The 20,175-nt window shown below is 44.2% G+C and overlaps 1 protein-coding gene across 1 annotated transcript; it reads right to left on the bottom strand.

Annotated features, from left to right (window-relative positions):
* Positions 1–44: 44 nt before the first annotated feature.
* On the bottom strand, positions 45–18,268 carry LOC110523426 (fibroblast growth factor receptor 1-A). The gene is made up of 17 exons (XM_021602101.2): positions 17,687–18,268; positions 11,430–11,659; positions 8,841–8,930; positions 8,514–8,686; positions 5,936–6,059; positions 4,797–4,987; positions 4,543–4,687; positions 4,228–4,418; positions 3,921–4,066; positions 3,631–3,752; positions 3,398–3,508; positions 3,027–3,217; positions 2,714–2,836; positions 2,371–2,441; positions 2,090–2,227; positions 1,877–1,982; positions 45–1,770 (listed from the first exon to the last, which is right to left on the bottom strand). The coding sequence occupies exons 2-17, from the start codon at positions 11,536–11,538 to the stop codon at positions 1,549–1,551; spliced, it is 2,253 nt and encodes a 750-aa protein (XP_021457776.2). The 5' UTR covers positions 11,539–11,659; positions 17,687–18,268; the 3' UTR covers positions 45–1,548.
* Between the last annotated feature and the right edge of the window lie 1,907 nt (positions 18,269–20,175).

Genomic DNA, 20,175 nt, shown 5'->3' on the forward strand with positions numbered 1-20,175 from the left:
TAGATGTCATTTCAATGACAGGGATAAAAACAAGCTACCATGTATAAAATAAAAATACTGGAAATATGTATTCATATTAACAATTCGTAATATACTGTATTTACAAAAGAACAACATTATTTTTCCTTGGTATCAATGTCCTTTTTATATCCTGTATGGTTTGCTCAGCAAAGCAGCAGCTTGTTTCATAATATGGCGATGAAGATCAATAATGTGTAGCAGCCTTCTCCTCTTCCTCCTCCTCTTGCTCCTGGGAGAGTCTCCCTACATTAAAGGGATAGTTCACCCAAATAAAACATACACATTGGTTTCCTTGCCCTGTAAGCAGTCTATGATCCTGTAAGCAGTCTATGATCCTGTAAGCAGTCTATGATCCTGTATGCAGTCTATGACCCTGTAAGCAGTCTATGATCCTGTATGCAGTCTATGACCCTGTAAGCAGTCTATGACCCTGTAAGCAGTCTATGACCCTGTATGCAGTCTATGACCCTGTATGCAGTCTATGACCCTGTAAGCAGTCTATGATCCTGTATGCAGTCTATGATCCTGTATGCAGTCTATGATCCTGTATGCAGTCTATGACCCTGTAAGCAGTCTATGATCCTGTATGCAGTCTATGACCCTGTATGCAGTCTATGACCCTGTAAGCAGTCTATGATCCTATAAGCAGTCTATGGACAATGTATGACAGCAATCCATGCATTGGTTTAGTTTCCCTTGCACTGTTTTAGCATTTGTGGCACAGATCCAATTCAAGTCATGGAACCGATTTTATACTTTTTTGCACATTATATCCAAATTATCCAAAAGTATTTTAAATTGATTGTGAAGCTCAACAAAGTCACTTAGATGTTTTGTCCATGGGTGACAAATGCTAATATCAGTCCCATGACTTGAATGGGATATGTGTCACAAATACTAAAATGTTAGCATGTGAAAATAGTGCCAGGGAAAATAAACCAAAGCATGGATTGCTCTCATACATTGTCTCATACCTTGCTTACAGTTTAAGAAAACCTCCAGGTAGCCTAGTGGTTAGAGTGTTGGGCCAGTAACCGGAAGGTTGCTAGATTGAATCCCCGAGCTGACAAGGTACAAATCTGTCGTTCTGCCCCTGAGCAAGGCAGTTGGTTCCTGTTCCCTGGGCACCGTGGATGTCGATTAAGTCATCCCCCGCACCTCTCTGATTCAGAAGGGTTGGGTTAAATGTGGAAGACACATTTCAGTTGAAGGCATTCAGTTGGACAACTGCCTAGGTATCCCCCTTTCCCAATGTGTAATTTGGGTGAACTATCCCTTTAATAGTTCAGTATAGTCCTGGGGAGGAGGAGAGAAGAGTCCATATTTGTGCAAACTCTATTTCATGTCTTATGACTCTGTTATAACCCTCCATGTGTCTGTCTTTTCCATTGTCTTTATCTGTGGATAAAGAGGGAGGTGGATAGGTTAAGGTGTACGGGCGGGGCAGTGTTTTTAGATCAGCGTAGGCTGTGTCCGCGGGTGTACGTCAGGGTAGATGCTGTGGTGATCGTAGGCTAGGATGGAGGTTCAAGACGGGGTTCTGGAAGGTTTGCGGTGTGCGTAGGCCAGGGTGGAGGTATGAGAGGGGGTCCTAGAGGGGGTGTGCTGGGTGGAGGTCCAGGATGGGCTCAGGGGAGAGTACTCTGCTCTGTGAGTCGTCTCCCTGGAGAAGACAGAGTCAGAGGAGCTGCTGGTGTTTGGACCCAATGGAGAATACTGGACCACAGGGATGGACAGATTCAAATACTCCTAGAGAGAGTTGAGAGAGGGAGGGAGGACACGTTCAGGGGAATAATTCAAATGATACGAAAATGACACTGTTTGTGTGTGTGCGCACGTGAATGTGTTTGTTTACCTGGTTGGTCATGAGTGAGAGTGTGCGGTCCAGATCCTCTACCAACTGTTGGAAGGTTGGTCTGCGAGATGGAACAGCGTGCCAGCAGTCTCTCATCATGATATACCTGAGAGCACACACCAGTGTTACAACAGAGCGTGTGTTTGTATTACTCTACTTGCGAGGACATTCTTACAGTATACTTGTGTTTTTTTTGTGTGTGTGTGTACTCACAGCTCCTCTGTGCAGGCGGCTGGCCTGTCCATACGATGTCCCTCCTTCAGCAGTTTGAACAGCTCCTCTACAGGGACCCCTGGGTAGGGAGATCCTCCTAGAGTAAAGATCTCCCACAGCAACACCCCAAACGACCACCTACAACAGAATTCAATACAATCAACATCACTTTCTCAGGGACAGTTATTGCTGGGCTTGAAAGTAAACCGACAGGCACATAACAACAGGATGGATAGCACAACACCACAGAATGTATATTAGGAGTTAGGAGTGTGACTTACACGTCACTCTGGTGTGTGTAGATGCGGTCGAACAGAGCCTCTGGAGCCATCCACTTCACTGGCAGACGACCCTGGGAGGAAAACAAGGGGTTAAACCACGTGTTAAACTCAGGGCTAAATGTCTGCAGGTTTTCGCTCCACCCTTGTACTTGATTGATTAATTAAGCTGACTAATTAGTAAGAAACTCCCCTCACCTGGTTGTCTAATGCTTTTGTCTAGGTTTTAATTGAAAAACTCATTCCCTCCGTGGAATGAGTTTGCCACCCCTGGGTTAAAACATCTATATGTCCGTCTGTCTGAATTTCAGTCGTCTACTCGCTCCACTGTGATCATGTTACTTACATTGGTGGTCTTCTTGTAGTAGTCTATGTGGTGGATGTCTCTGGCCAAACCAAAGTCTGCTATCTTCATCACATTGTCCTCGGTCACCAACACGTTCCTGGCTGCTAGGTCTCTGTGGATACACTACAGAAGAAAATGTGATTGATTCATTTATTGGTTGACTGTTTTACACTAATGTCCAGTAAAGGAGAGGTAGAGTAAGATAAAATAATAGATTCAGATGAAGAGAATGAAACACAGAAAGATGAAAAGAAGAGCGAGAGAGAGACAGACAGACAAAAAGACAGACAAAAACACTGGTCTCTTCTCTGACCTTCTGTAAGGCGAGGTATGCCATGCCCCTGGCCACCTGGTAGGCAGCAGACACCAGCTCCCTGACCTCTACGCTGTCCAGGGGGGCCTGGGTTGGCCCAGACCAGTACTCCAGATCCACAGGCCTCCGACAACGCAGGTACTCCCTCAGGTTGCCCTGAGATGCATACTCTACCACCACGTAGAGAGGGCCTGGAGAGAGAGGGAAGGGTTATAATACACAATGTGGTGTTCCACAAGGTTCAGCGCTTGAACCCCTTGGTACTGTGGCCATTGTACTCATCTGTGCAAATAAAATGCTATTTCGCTCACACGCACGCGCACACACACACAAGCACACATACACAAGGACACAAACAGCACCAGTATTACCATCCTGTGTGCAGGCTCCCAGCAGGTTGATGATGTTTTTGTGTTTCCCGATCATCTTCATCATCTCCATTTCAGCGATCAGATCACTCAGGTCCTTCTCTGTGGCGTCCGCTACATAGGAAACAGGATGTGACATCAAATCAATATCAACCAATACAAACACTGTTTTTCAGTTTATTTTGAATTATCTCCTTAAATATTGGGAATATATTTCAGGAAGTAGTTCTATGTACCTTTTAGCATCTTGATGGCAACCTTGGTGAGACGAGAGGGTTTTTCTCTGTCCAGACCTGCAGCCTCTGCTAGCACAACCTGACCAAAACAACCTTCACCCAGTGGCTTCCCCAGAGACAGCCTAGAACACAGACACGCAAGGCTATGAATGTCCTGTGCATGGAGGTTATGAATCTCCTTGGTTACGTTATGAGTACCGTGTGCAGATGATGTAAGCAATATGTAGGGTTATGTATGTCGATATTATAGATTGGGTATTCTCTATGCAGGGATATAAGCCCTCTAGTACCTGTCTCGTGACAGCTCCCAGAGTGGGTCTGCGGGCAGCTCATACACTGACATGCCAACCAGGGTGGGCGTGGCTCCACTGGAAAGGCGGTACGGCCTGACCAGACACACCCCCGACTGTAGAGAGGAGGAGGAGTCTACTGACACCTTGAGAAAGAGAAGGGGAGGTAGTGAGAGAGGATATACTGTAATAAGAGTTAGCCTGCTGAACTAAAGCCTATGGATTAGCTCAGGAAAAAAAGTATTCACATCTCAGGCAAAGGTTACCCATCACACGATCATGGGTCACTAGTGTGTGTGTGTGTTACCTGTCTGTGTAGGGGAATGCTCTTGGCCAGTTTGTGAACGGCCAGCTGGCTGCTGAAGTCGCTCTTCTTCGGGGAGCAGCGTAGTCGGCAGGCGGTCGCTACGGCGACCATGAACATGATGATGAAGAAACCGACGCAGTAGATGAAGATCTCCAGGTAGGCCTGAGATGGTACAGGGGAGGGGGGCAGATCTGGAGGAGAGGGAGTGAAGTGGGATAAATTCAGAACATTTTTTACATTGTTTTTTTTCTTCTTCCATTTTAAGTGGAAATATACAAAGCACATTGGGCTGCAAAGGTTTGTACACAAGTGTACCTTTGATCACACTGAGCCAGGCAGAGTGGTGAGAGAGTCCTATAGAGTTTCCTGCCAGACAGGTGTACTCTCCTTCATCCTCCACAGACACATTCCTCAGAGTAAACACCTCCATCTCCCTGTCTGTGGTGTTAAACCCTGCAGTCTGAGAGAGAAAGAGAGATTTTGTGACATAGCCCTCGTCAATACAGTGTGCGTTACCTTCAGAACATGTACATATATGTGTGTGTGTGTGTGTGTGTGTGTGTGTATACCTTCAGTACGCGTACGTAAGGCAGTCCGTCTGGTCCCACTCTGCTGCCATTAATGGTGATGCGTTTGAGCCACTGGATGTGGGGCTGAGGGTCGCTGAACACTCGACAGACAAACTCCACGTCGCTACCAACCATGGCCGTACGATTAGCTGGCAGGCCTGCCTGGAGGATGGGCCTGTGAGGGGAACGTTCTAGAATACACAGAAAACATCAATGCAATGTGAGTGATACAAAAACACTAACATACACACTCCCACCACTCAAGGCACACATAACAAAAGTAAACACACACAATATATATACAGTACCAGTCAAAAGTTTGGACACACCACCACTGCAGAATGCTGTGGTAGCCATGCTGGTTAAGTGTGCCTTGAATTCTAAAGAAATCACAGACAGTTTAACCAGCAAAGCACCACCTACACCATCACACCTCCTACTCCATGCTTCACGATGAGAACTACACATGCAGAGATCACCTACTCTGCGTCTCACAAAGACATGGAGGTTGGAACCAAAAATCTCTAATTTGAACTCATCAGACCAAAATAAAGATTTCCACCGGTCTAACGTCCATTGCTCGTGTTTCTTGGCCCAAGCAAGTATCTTCTTATTATTGGTGTCCTTTAGCAGTGGTTCTTTGCAGCAATTTGACCATGGCCTGATTCATGCAGTCTCCTCTGAACAGTTGATGTTGAGATGTGTCTGTTACTTGAACTCTATAATACGGACTTGGTCTTTACCAAACAGGGCTATCTTCTGTATACCACCCCTACCTTGTCACAACACAACTGATTGGCTCAAACGCATTAAGAAGGAAAGACATTTCACAAATTAGCTTTTAACAAGGCACACCTGTTAATTGAAATGCATTCCAGGTGACTACTTCATGAAGCTGGTTGAGAGAATGCAAAGAGTGTGCAAATCAAGGCAAGAGGTGGCTACTTTGAAGAAACACAAATATATTTTGATAGGTTTAACACTTATGGTTACTACATGATTCCATGTGTACTATTTCATAGTTTTGATGTCTTAACTATTATTATACAATGTAGAAAATAGTAAAAATAAAGAAAAACCCTGGAATGACTAGGTGTGTCCAAACTTTTGACTGGTACTGTATTTATATGCACACTGACCCACTACGTCCAGCTGGTAGGTGTGTGTGAGGCTGCCGTGCTTGTTCTCCACCAGACAGGTGTAGTTGCCTTTATCAGACGGAACCACTGACTCCATTATTATTGTCCACATGTGGTCCCGGAGCTGAAAGAGACAGCGAGAGAGGAAGAGCGTGAGAGAAAGAGGCAAAGGAGTGAAAACGTGAGAAGAGCCATGAAAAATACACATTTTGTGTTGTGTGTTAGTAATTTAATTTTGGCAAAGTAGAAATAACATGTGTTCTCCAAGGTTCAGTGCTTGGACCCCTGCTGTTGTCTTTTTACACAGTATCCCTTGGTACTGTAATATTAGTTTTTAGGTATGCTATTTACTCTCTGACTTACAGGCTCAATGCATCCATTTTTATCTCAATATCAAATAAAAAAATATTGTGTAACGCACCTTACTGTGATTGTTTTTTTCTGTTTTTTTTATAGCAAGAGCCATTTCTGAAGCAAGAATTTTGCTAAGACTGTCTAGGATTGGTTTGAGTGGGGAGGGGAACACTGAAAACTAGCTGTTATTGGCAGAGAGGTTTGGAACTAACTAATTTATCACCTGGTGATGTCACCAGGCAGGACAAAACTCCATCCCACCAAAACAGGCTGAAATTTCAGGCGGTCTTTTCACGAAGTTCTTACACTAAAAGGGCATTCATATAATTTTCACAATTTCACAGTATTATTCCAACCTCATAGTGTGGAAATACAGTTGAGGTCAGAAGTTTACATACACTTAGGATGGCATCATTAAAACTAGTTTTTCAACCAGTCCACAAATTTCTTGTTAACAAACTATAGCTTTGGCAAGTCGGTTAGGACATTACTTTGTGCATGACACAAGTAATTTTTCCAACAATTGTTCACAGACAGATTATTTCACTGTATCACAATTCCAGTGGGTCAGAAGTTTACAAACACTAAGTTCACTGTACCTTTAAACAGGTTGGAAAATTCCAGAAAATTATGTCATGGCTTTAGAGGCTTCTGATAGGCTAATTGACATCATTTGAGTCAATTGGAGGTGTACCTGGGGATGTATTTCAAGGCCTACCTTCAAACTCAGTGCCTCTTTGCTTGACATCATGGGAAAATCAAAAGAAATCAGCCAAGACCTCAGAAAAAAAATTGTAGACCTTCACAGTCTGGTTCATCCTTGGGAGCAATTTCCAAACGCCTGAAGGTACCACGTTCATCTGTACAAACAATAGTATGCAAGTATAAACACCATGGGATCACGCAATTGTACTTTAGTACGAAATGTGCAAATCAATCCCATAACAACAATAAAGGACCTTGTGAAGATGATGGAGGAAACCGGTACAAAAGTATCTACATCCACAGTAAAACGAGTCCTATATCAACATAACGTGAAAGGCTGCTCAGCAAGTAAGAAGTCACTGCTCCAAAACTGCCATGAAAAAGCCAGACTATGGTTTGCAACTGCACATGGGGACAAAGATCGTACTTTTTTGAGAAATGTCCTCTGGTCTGATGAAACAAAAATAGAACTGTTTGGCCAGAATGACCATCGTTATGTTAGGAGGAAAAAGGGGGAGGCTTGCAAGCCGAAGAACATCATCCCAACCATGAAGCACGGGGGTGGCAGCATAATGTCGTGGGGGTGCTTTGCTGCAGGAGGGACTGGTACACTTCACAAAATAGATGGCATCCTGAGGATGGAAAATTATGTGGCTGTATTGAAGCAACATCTCAAGACATCAGTCAGGAAGTTAAAGCTTGGTCGCAAATGGGTCTTCCAAATGGACACTGACCCCAAGCATACTTCCAAAGTTGTGGCAAAATGGCTTAAGGACAACAAAGTCAAGGTATTGGAGTGGCCATTGCAAAGCCCTGACCTCAATCCCATAGAAAATTTGTGGGCAGAACTGAAAAAGCGTAGCAAGGAGGCCTACAAACCTGACTCAGTTACACCAGCTCTGTCAGGAGGAATGGGCCATAATTCACTCAAATTATTGTCGGAAGCTTGTGGAAGGCTACCCGAAACGTTTTACCCAAATTAAACAATTTAAAGGCAATGCTACCTAAAACTAATTGAGTGTATGTAAACTTCTGATGAAATAAATAAAAGCTGAAATAAATAATTCTCAACTATTATTCTGACATTTCACATTATTAAAATAAAGTGGTGATCCTAACTGACCTAAAACAGGGAATTTTCTACTGGGATTAAATGTCAGGAATTGTGAAAAACTGAGTTTAAATGTATTTGGCTATGGTGTCTGTAAACTTCTGACTTCAACTGTATATACACTGAGTGTACAACACATTAAGAACACCTTCCTAATATTGGGTTGCAATTGTTGTCTCATCTACATTGATTGTGGATTTAACAAGTGACATCAATAAGCAATCATAGCTTTCACCAGGAATCACTTGGTCAGTCTTTGTCATGGAAATAGGAGGTGTCCGTAATGTTTTGTACACTCCGTGTATAAAACACAGGACAATCACGTTTCTGGCTGTACTGGGGCTTTGACAGATGATACACAACTCAGACAACCCAGTATGAAGCAGAGGGCTGTACAAAAACACATACCTTGAAGCCTCCAATGCGCTGGTCTTTCCTGAACTCTTTCCCATTCCTATACCACCGCAAAGTTGGTGTGGGATTACCAGTCGCCTGGCAACGAAATTTAACAGTCTTACTGGCAGGAACAGCATGGAGCCTCTTCTCCATCTTGTCTGGAGTCGCCCACTGAGGAGCCATCACTAGAGAGAGGGTATTTATATTTATTTATTTGTATTTATATATATCAATATCAATCTTTCTTCAGTTGGTTTGGCTAGTAACTACTTTTTCAGACCAATAAAAGGGGAGAGAAAGAAAAGTGGCAGGGGAAAGAGGTCAGAAGAAGGAGCTTACATTGGAGCTTCTGATTGTTGGATAATTTATTTTCCTCTGAAGAAGACTCATCATCATCATCTTCGTCCTCAGAAGATGCCAGCATGTCAGCTATGGAGAGAGAAGAAAACGTAAACCAAACATAGAAACCAGTGTGTGTGTGTTTAAACAGGAAGAGCTGAGGCAGGGTTACTCTGTGGGGGTCTGGGATGCTCCTGCTGAGTGAAAAGGGAAACGGCTTAAAGATTAACCTTTCACATTTTTACCCCTTTAAGCTGCCACACACACACACACACACACACACACACACACACACACACACACAGTTCCCCTGTTGCTCCCTAACCCCCAGCTCAGAGATAAACAAACACACTAATAATCACCACCTTCATCCTGACAAATGGTTTTGAACAAAGGGTGAGGAGGGATGTGAGGGTGAGTTGGGAGAGAGGAGGGATGTGAGGGTGAGTTGGGAGAGAGGAGGGAAAAGCAGCAGGTTTCAGATCTTTAATGGGTCCTGTTTGAATACGTTGAATGAGAAAAAGCCTACTTCCTTCTACCATTAGACACAGTCGGCTCAGGTTCCATTCCACAGCATTCACAGATCCGGCCACATCAGATCAGTGATTACTATAAGCAGGGATATTTACTACCACACATCCCTTTTCACCTCTCATCAGGATTACTGATTACTATACAATATATTGGTAACTCAGGACATGTTCTGCCACAGATTCAATACCTCCCAACCTCTCAGCAGGACCTACACCAGAAAAGCAGTCATCATTTCTCCTCTAATCTACAGATATTAGGTCCATAATCAGCATCACCACAGACTGACACAGACCATCCCTGAATTCAAGCTCCCAACCTCACTACATTATGTATGTAATCTACAGGGAGAGGTCTACAGAGACTGCATTATGGGAGGTCTTGAATACAGCATGTCTGTCATCTAGAGGGAGAGGTCTACAGAGACTGCATTATGGGAGGTCTTGAATACTGCCTGCTCATAGCAGGGGGAACATTCTCAATGAGAGGTTGTCAAAAATAGACAGAGAGAGCGCGTGAGAGAGAAAGAGAGAGCGGGGAAGCGAGAGAGCGACAGAGAGAGGGGATAAAGACAATGAGAGCAAACAAATTACTGAAAAAAAGAAAGGAATCCACTAAAAGAGAGAAAAGCAGGGGGAGTTGGTTGAAGTCCAAAAACCTAAACCTTTATTTGAACGAAGCAACGAGAAGGAGAGAAGGATATGGGAAATTGGGAGCAGACTTTGTTTATGGAAAAAGAGTTTGCGGCACAAAAGTTACATTTAGGTGTTTTTGACTAAGAGAGAAAAACAAGAATTTATGGGTTACAAAACAACAGTATTACACACACACACACACACACACTCTCAGCTGGATACCAGATGGCTGGAAGCGAAACACACACATACACACGCATGTGCGTACAAACACACGCACACAACACAGGGTGTTAGGGTTGGTCAGGATGGTTGTGATTACAGTACTCGCCAATACAAATAAAACCATCTCCTTTCAGACGGCATTCATCCTTTCCTACCAAAAACAGCATTTCTGTTCCACCTCCAACCAGCTGTGTGTGTGTGCTCATGTATGTATGCGTGCGTGTGTGGACAGGATATGTAAACCATTGCACCATGAAAAATCACTGTAAACATCCTCAGCTTTAAACTAAATGGACAAACCTTGAAGAGCTTCTTTCTAGCTCAAATATAGAATCTCCCCACCCCAAACACACATCCATAAATGTAAGTGTATGTTCTGTTTTCTCGAGCTCAGAATAGAGACCCACTACTAACGGAACAGTTCCAGATAGCAGAACAGAGTCAGTGGGATTGAACCACCATGGTAGCAGCCTGAACCCAGAACCCTCAGCCTGAACCCAGAACCCTCAGCCTGAACCCAGAACCCTCAGCCTGAACCTAGAACCCCTAGCCTGAACCCAGAACCCTCAGCCTGAACCCAGAACCCTCAGCCTGAACCCTCAGCCTGAACCCAGAAACCCTAGCCTGAACCCAGAACCCTCAGCCTGAACCCAGAACCCTCAGCCTGAACCCAGAACCCTCAGCCTGAACACAGAACCCTCAGCCTGAACCCAGAACCCCTAGCCTGAACCCAGAACCCTCAGCCTGAACCCAGAACCCTCAGCCTGAACCTAGAACCCTCAGCCTGAACCTAGAACCCTCAGCCTGAACCTAGAACCCCTAGCCTTAAACCAGAACCCTCAGCCTGAACCTAGAACCCTCAGCCTGAACCTAGAACCCTCAGCCTGAACCCAGAACCCTCAGCCTGAACCCAGAACCCTCAGCCTGAACCTAGAACCCTCAGCCTGAACCTAGAACCCCTAGCCTGAAACCAGAACCCTCAGCCTGAACCCAGAACCCTCAGCCTGAACCCAGAACCCTCAGCCTGAACCCAGAACCCTCAGCCTGAGGGATTAAAAGAGATGAAATAACAAAGAGGAAAAGAAGGCACACACACACACACACAGCTAATGAGACGTAGCCCTGCCTGTCAACTACAACCGAGAGAGCACAAGAAAGAAAGAGAATTTAAGATCTTTATGTGGCCTATGTCTCTTACCTGTGTCGCTGACGTGGGCAGCAGCTGGTCTGGACTGGGTCAGGGGAGAGTAAATCAGTAGAACCAGCAGTGACCAAAGGAGCAGCAGAGACGAGCGAGACAACAACATACTGGCACTGGTATAGGTTAACTGGTACAGTACTGGAATGGTAGGGGCTACCGGTACAGGGCAGGCTGAAGAGGGCGCTTAAATGTATCAGCCTACAACCATCAACTCTTCAGGTGGGGAACTGTAAGAGGAAAAAAGAGAGGGACATTGATGAATATGTTAAAGACAAGACAAGACATTTTATGAAAATAAATGTCAAGAAAAGGATGTGACACTGCTACCCCGTCTAGAGCCCGTCCGATATATCAGGTCCCCAATACTATCAGCCGATAACCAATATTTAATAAATAGAATGAAAAAAATGGAATCTCATGCTTATATGAACACTTGTCATTATTGTCACAATGTATGAAATCAATATTTGAAGCACAATTATTGGACAATTGCTCTTTTGGATGGCAATTTATGAGAACTTAATGTGGAAAATGTATATCAGTATCGGTAAGTTTGTCCCCCCCAAAATCGGAATCGGACCCGAAAAACATATGGGTCAGGCTCTAACGGGTCAGCCCATGCTCGCAGGAGGACATTGGTAGAGACTGACACATGCTCTGGTGTCTCTTTTCACAGATCTCAGATGAGAACTCCGCTTCCAACACTCCTCACACTATAACATTGTTTGACGCTTGTCCAATAAGCTCACCTGTCACATATTAATGCCCATCAAACGTTCCAAAACAGAGCTGTGTTTTATCAGAGTTTTGTTATGCCTCCCCCTAAAGGCATCAGCATGCTTCGGTTTGGCTGGCGCCTAGCCGAGTGCTGAATGAGTGCGCTCGCATACTCCCTTAAAAGTCATTAAGCAGCAATAGTACTGTTTGTCCATCTTGAGACGCCGTAGCCAGTATACACTTCCTCAAAATAATCAGACTTCATCTAAGGTAACTCAAGAATTCTGTCATTCATTTAGAAGTATTTCTCAACTGAAAAATTTGCATGAAAATTATTAATCTCTGGTTGAATGACAAACACTTAATTGAAGAATCCCTACTGTTGACCAATCACCGACAAAGGGGCGTAGACTTCGGCTACCGACTTCGGCTTTTCTCGAGAAAAATGTTTGTGTACAAGATCAGCCACAAAAACCTTACCGAATACCAAAACGAACAAGAACGTCATGATTAATATATGCACAAACTATTTGATGGGAAGCATGCGTAGATTGCGGACGCCTTAACCCGCACCCCCAGCCCAAACACCATATGCCCCCCAGTCCGCCTGCCAGTGCCACAGTGTTAAAGTCTCATTGAGAAGATGGATCTGGTGTTTAGGTGTTATGAGATTGCTTCAGACCACAAACAAACACTGATGAAGAGAGACTAACACCCAGGAGAGCTGTAAACATATTCTATAATACATAATCTCCCTTCTCATTATATACTGTTGTAGAGTCAGAAACATGTTGAACAGCTTGACGGTACATTAACATTACTGAAACTTGGACACTACTGTAGCTGGCAGCTAGGGATGGTGTGGGCATTACTGAGGGTTACTCTGTCCTTCAGAACTGGCAGCCAGTGTGCGTGTGGTTGTGCGTGTCAGGGTGATGACCCAGAGTGGGAGATATGTAACAGTAAAGAGTAGAGTGGCAGGTTTATGAAGATGTCATTAATGCCCTTGATTTACACCACACACAGAGAATTTACCCTCGTTGACACCGCCCGTAACTCAACCACACACTAACGTAAAGAGTCTCTTAAATTGATGAGTTTGTTTGCAGATTTATGAGTTTTATGGTGGAGAGTCTCCATCGTACTGCTGGCTGGCTGACAGCAGAGCCCAGCACAGAAACAGCTAGGCAGACAGTCTTCTTATTACATACTGTAGGTGAGAGAGAGAATGAGGGAGAGTAAGAGTAGAGTATGCAGGCTTTTGCTCCAGCTCTACACCCCCCCCCCCCCCCCCCCCCCCACCCCCCAAAATCACCACATAATCACCACAGACACAATTAGAACAGAAATAAGACCACTTTCTCCTGGCCCTAGCCTTGCTGTGTGGCTTCTTTAACTTCTAAAATTAACTTCAGAGAGAGGAAACAGCAGATAACAGTAACTTTGACATCCATTTCAGCAATTTAACAGACGGTCTTATACAAAGAGAGTTGCTTTGAACCAGAGCAGGGTAGAAAACCCCTACAAATGATGATCATTGCAAGTAAAACCTTCCAAAATAGCTTCAAGTCCAGTGCTAGTTGTTTTCTGAGCTGTTATTCTGCAGATGCTGTTGGTTTAAACTAGAAGCCACCGAGTCAGCTTGCTGGTTCTGTGTATAGCTTAGAATGACTCAGGGAGGTTGATATGATAAAAAACTGATGGTAACTACACACACACACAGGGTGGCATATAGTCGCTAGGCCAAGAATAGAGCATCACACCAGCTCTCTATTGAGGAGAGGGCTTCAACATACCAGAAACATCTCCCTACTCCATCTTTCTTCCATGCCTTCCTCCCCATACATCCCCCCCTCTAATCCCTTCAGTCAGACAACTTCTAGTTCTCTTAAAATTACCCCCCCCCCCCCTAATCCCTTCAGTCAGCAATTTCTAGTTCTCCTAAAATTACCCCCCCCCAATCCCTTCAACCAGACAACTTCTAGTTCTCCTAAAATTATCCCCCCCCTCCAAACCCTTCAATCAGACAACTTCTAGTTATTTTAAGATTACCCCCCCTCCATCTAATCCCTTCAATCAGACAACTTCTAGTTATTTTAAGATTACCCCCCCCCCCCTCCATCTAATCCCTTCAATCAGACAACTTCTAGTTCTCCTAAAATTACCCCCCCTCCATCTAATCCCTTCAATCAGACAACTTCTAGTTATTTTAAGATTACCCCCCCCTCCATCTAATCCCTTCAATCAGACAACTTCTAGTTCTTTTAAGATTACCCCCCCCCCCCCCCTCCATCTAATCCCTTCAATCAGACAACTTCTAGTTCTTTTAAGATTACCCCCCCCCCCCTCCATCTAATCCCTTCAATCAGACAACTTCTAGTTCTTTTAAGATTACCCCCCCCCTCCATCTAATCCCTTCAATCAGACAACTTCTAGTTATTTTAAGATTATCCCCCCCCCCCTCCATCTAATCCCTTCAGTCAGATAACTTCTAGTACTTTTAAGATTACCCCCCCCCCCATCTAATCCCTTCAGTCAGACAACTTCTAGTTCTCCTAAAATTACCCCCCCTCTAATTCCTTCAGTCAAACAATTTCTAGTTCTCCTAAAATTCTATTTGTAATTCCCCCTCCCTCTCTTTCTGGCAGATGTGACCTCTCCAGGTGTTCCATTCCAAAAGCCTTTACCTACACACCACATTCTGCCTCAGCCCTGGTCCACTCGTCATAGTAACACACCACATTCTGCCTCAGCCCTGGTCCACCCGTCATAGTAACGCTGTCATAGTAACACACCACATTCTGCCTCAGCCCTGGCCTGGTCCACTCGTCATAGTAACGCTGTCATAGTAACACACCACATTCTGCCTCAGCCCTGGCCTGGTCCACTCGTCATAGTAACGCTGTCATAGTAACACACCACATTCTGCCTCAGCCCTGGTCCACCCGTCATAGTAACGCTGTCATAGTAACACACCACATTCTGCCTCAGCCCTGGCCTGGTCCACCCGTCATAGTAACGCTGTCATAGTAACACACCACATTCTGCCTCAGCCCTGGCCTGGTCCACCCGTCATAGTAACGCTGTCATAGTAACACACCACATTCTGCCTCAGCCCTGGTCCACTCGTCATAGTAACACACCACATTCTGCCTCAGCCCTGGCCTGGTCCACTCGTCATAGTAACGCTGTCATAGTAACACACCACATTCTGCCTCAGCCCTGGTCCACTCGTCATAGTAACACACCACATTCTGCCTCAGCCCTGGCCTGGTCCACTCGTCATAGTAACGCTGTCATAGTAACACACCACATTCTACCTCAGCCCTGGCCTGGTCCACTCGTCATAGTAACGCTGTCATAGTAACACACCACATTCTGCCTCAGCCCTGGTCCACTCGTCATAGTAACACACCACATTCTGCCTCAGCCCTGCCCTGGTCCACCCGTCATAGTAACGCTGTCATAGTAACACACCACATTCTGCCTCAGCCCTGGTCCACTCGTCATAGTAACGCTGTCATAGTAACACACCACATTCTGCCTCAGCCCTGGTCCACCCGTCATAGTAACGCTGTCATAGTAACACACCACATTCTGCCTCAGCCCTGGCCTGGTCCACTCGTCATAGTAACGCTGTCATAGTAACACACCATTTTCCTGTAAACTGGAAAACAGCTCATGGTGTGTACCTGTGTGTCAAGGGGAGCCATGGCTGAGATATGCTACCATGAAGCTTCCATGAAGGCATTGATTGTGCAACTATACAACCCAGCTGTAGTACTGTTACTTACAGAGGCTGAATGTCTGGAGACAGAGGACAGGTTGAGAGTAGAACAGAAAGCACACAGGTCTGCTGTAGGACTTTAATCCTCCTAACTCACTCACACTCCTGGTCAGTGACCCTGGAGTCTTCTATAGGCCTGGATAACAGCTCAGTGCCTTACCATACACCTCTATCTACCTCCCCACTCATCTCTTTATCACTCTCTCAGTCTCTATCTGTTCTATTATCTCTCTCTACTCATCTGTTTCTCCTCCCATAATGTGGTATCTGATACAGATTAGCAGCCATCACACATTCTCTCCATTCCCAAATGGCAGAGTGAGTCAGTTCTCACACTCACATTCAGCATCTCTCTCTCACTGTTACCCTGGCGAGTAAGATTCATTACACAAATACACTTGAAACTGAACTCTCACATCACACCATTATTATCATCATTGTGTGTATGTGCTGACATAAACATCCAAAATGGTCATGTGATCATAATGAGCCATTTCTGGACAGATAAAAAAAAACTCTCAAAGGAGAATCTCGATTTAAAGTGTTTTTTTTAGTTGAGCACCAGGTTTAATCTCAGTCCAGGAAACCAGCCCAATAACTTCAATGTCATGCATGGCCCACAGATCATGTGGCAACAGTACTACTGTTATTCCCATTCTACTAAGGAGTAGGTGACAGTTCGGTAGCCTAGTGGTTAGTGTTGGACTAGTAACCGAAAGGTTGCAAGGTCAAATCCCCAGCTGACAAGGTAAAACATTTTTTTATCTTGTGTCTTTCTGCCCCTGAACAGGGCAGTTAGCCCACTGTTCCTAGGCCTTCATTGGAAATAAGATTTTGTTCAAAACTAACCTGCCTAGTTAAATAAAGGTAAAATAAAAAAATAAACATTTGGTTCTGCGCGTGACTCACCGGTCAAGCAGTAGCGCTGTGATGAGTCAACGAACAGCAGATATGGCGCGTGCTGCTGAATGAACAGCCGGATCTCATCAGAGTTGGAATGTCACACGCACAAGCCTCATTTACCGTAAACAGATTAAACTGATACATGTACACCCACAGCGGTCGGTGTGCCCAGTCTGCCCATTGCGGTGGCATGTGACTCGGCTGGCTGCTTTACGGTGTGTTCCTCAGTCAGAGAGAGACATGGGTCAAATCTTACTAGCTGGACTGTGGTTTGTAATTATGTGGTCATCTTTGTGTATATATTATACATGATTAATGAAGCCTTCATAATAAGGCATTATAAAGGTTGGAATTTATGAAATGGTTACCAATAGTTATAGTTTACGACGGCATCTAAATCGGGGTGATTTTCTTCTTTACTTTGTTAGGGCTAACACTGGCAGGGCCCCCTAAATTGCATAACATTCTTATAGCCTATGTAGGATAATTCCAATATGATCATGAGTGGCCAGATCGGTCTATACCTACTTTATTTTAAAGTATAATTGTTTTCTCAAATGTTTACAGATCACGTAGGCCAAAGCAAGCTGCAACATTGTATCATTGACAGTGTGGACATTTTTTAAAACATTTTTTTAAACCTTTATTTAACTAGGCAAGTCAGTTAAGAACAAATTCTTATTTTCAATGACGGCCTAGGAACAGTGGGTTAACTGCCTGTTCAGGGGCAGAACGACAGATTTGTACCTTGTCAGCTCGGGGATTTGAACATGAAATCTTTCGTTTTCGTTTACTAGTCCAAAGCTCTAACCACTAGGCTACCCTCGCATTGAAGGTAGTGTCTCACCTGAATTTCTGATCCTTGTGCAGCTCCCCTCGAGAAGGTAGGTTAGACGTCTAAAAGAAAGTAATGAAATGTCCGATTCGATCGATGTCTTTTAAACCTTAAAGTCACAACTCTCGTAAACAATGCGGTGTTTTTCCAGAGTTCAAACGCAGTGGCGCGGTGAAGCTTCGAGTAACCTTAATGGCCATTGATTTCGGAGTAGCAATGGAGCGGTCTCTATCTTCCGAGAGAAGAGGTATAAAAACACGTTCAGCACAAATACCTCACACGTAGCCTAAAGTTTTCTACCGGTTTCAGTAAAGATATCTCTAACAGCAGCAAATCTCAAGGCATTTGACTTTACTCAATACGTTCCTATTCTTGGAGAAAACATGTGGAAACTCCGACCATCTTCTGTATTGTCTTGCAACTGTCGGGAAAAACATTTGCAGAAAACTGCAACCCGCATAGATCTATTTGCGAGGCGAATTGTCTGGCAACATTATAACGTTAGGTCATTGAATGTATATCCGAGCGGCGAATTCCAGCTCTCTGACCTCCCCCAAACACTTCTCACCGTGTGTTGAGAGATTCTGAAGGAGACCTCCCCCTTTCCTCCCCCTTCTCACTCCCCTCTCCCTCTCACTTGCAGGAACTCAAAATGATTTAGCCTACACTGTAGACTTGTAGGTCTGTCACAAATAAATATAAAAGTTGGCTACTGGCTTGACTGATCTTAACACAGCATATTTTGGAAATAGACAGCCTGTTTATTTGTGTTTTGGCAACATTCTCACAAGACGTTAAATACTAGGCTACTCAGCATTTGTGTCTACTGCCCTTTTAACTAAAATTCTGACAGAGGGAAATGGCTTTCATATCTTGGAGAGCCCTGCTGTGTGTGTGTGTGTGTGTGTGTGTGTGTGTGTGTGCGCGGCTAACTGGTTGGGCAGTGATGTAACTGGGCCTGGTCTGAGTAAACAGTTGATTAAAAATCAGAGGAAGGTGATGCAGAGAGAGAAACACACAAAAACACTTGTATGTTCTGTCTGCGTCCATTGACTGATGCTGTGTGAAATGTGTCTGCATGTCCAGGCAACATTGGCATGGGATACAGGGGGCTGGCTAGACTACAGTAGGAATGGCTGTTTTATAAGAATCAGTAATGCTATTGGCTGTGATGGATGAACTGGGAATGGTGTTACAAGCTGTACTTCCTGGTATAGTCAATAATGGCCAAAGGTCAACTACTTTCCCAGCATGCATTAGGGATCCCAAATTGGAAAATAACCCAATAACATTTATTTATTGGGTACCTCATATATCTGACTGTCTATCAGTCTGTTCGATGGTGTGCAAACTCCACTGACGACAGGTTAGCTAAATGCTGCATTACAGCCTCAAAAGGAATATGGGCTGTATAAAAATGCTTCATATAAGGCACAAAAAATGTCAACAAGTAAGTGCAGTCAGTGCAGTCAAAAACGTGATTTGCCTCTGTTTTTAAATATATATTTAGTACTGTGAAATTGTGAAAATGAGGATAGTGCCCTCTTAGTGTAAGAGCTTTTTGAAAAGACCGCCAGAAATGTCAGACTGTTTTGGTGGGAGTTTTGGCCTGCCTGGGGACATCACCAGGCTGTAAATTACCTTCAGATGCAATATGTAACATTTTGGGCAACCCAACCAAATTCATATAGAAATGTGAGTTATAGTTCTGTCGTTCTCTTTAGAAAGCAAGTGTTAGACGTGGTAGATCTGTTCTATGTGCACTATTTCTATGCTTCCCATTCTTACGTTTAATTTTGGCTTCTTTTTCATTTCAGTTTTGTACACCAGCATAAACAGCTGAAAATACAATATTTTGGGTTATTGAAAATATATTTCACAGTGGTTTAGATGGTACAATGATTCTCTACACTACACATTGCTTGTTTTATCACATAAACTGAAATTCTGCGAACTATTAGACTTTTAGCAACCAGGAAGTGGCAGTGATTTCTGCATATTGCACCTTTAATAGAAAAATAAGAAAGAGAGTTCCAAACCTCTCTGCCAATAACACACACACACACACCATTTTAATTGAAAACTATCCCAGTTACCAAGAAATGATTTGATATTGACACACACACACACACACACACACACACACACACACACACACACACACACACACACACACACACACACACACACACACACACTCCCCACTTAGACCACTCCCAGACAGTCCTAGCAAAATTCTTGCCTGAGAACACCATTTTAATTGAAAACTATCCCAGTTACCAAGAAATGATTTGATATTGACATAAAAAAACACACACACACACACACATGGCCTGGTCCGCCCTATGGGAGTCTTAAACTGGCTTTTCTAAAAAAAAAACACGTCATAAACCCAGAGCTTCTCTTCTCCTCTGGTGGCTGTGTGTGCACACAAGCAAGTGTCCGTACGGGTGTGTGCGTTTCTGTGTAGGGCGGGGTAGAGGATAGGCAGGGTAGGCCGG

This window comes from Oncorhynchus mykiss, chromosome 5, assembly GCF_013265735.2.
Source record: "Oncorhynchus mykiss isolate Arlee chromosome 5, USDA_OmykA_1.1, whole genome shotgun sequence".
Taxonomy (NCBI): Eukaryota; Metazoa; Chordata; class Actinopteri; order Salmoniformes; family Salmonidae; genus Oncorhynchus; species Oncorhynchus mykiss.

What these genes read in the sequence shown, in the direction of transcription:
- LOC110523426 (XM_021602101.2), bottom strand. Translation starts at nt 11,538, where the DNA reads ATGTTGTTGTCTCGCTCGTCTCTGCTGCTCCTTTGGTCACTGCTGGTT. An exon ending in AGCGCATTGGAGGCTTCAAG is followed by an intron (nt 6,060 to 8,513) that starts GTATGTGTTTTT and finishes TGTCTCTTTCAG; the next exon opens with CTCCGGGACCACATGTGGAC. An exon ending in TCTCACTCATGACCAACCAG is followed by an intron (nt 1,771 to 1,876) that starts GTAAACAAACAC and finishes AACTCTCTCTAG; the next exon opens with GAGTATTTGAATCTGTCCAT.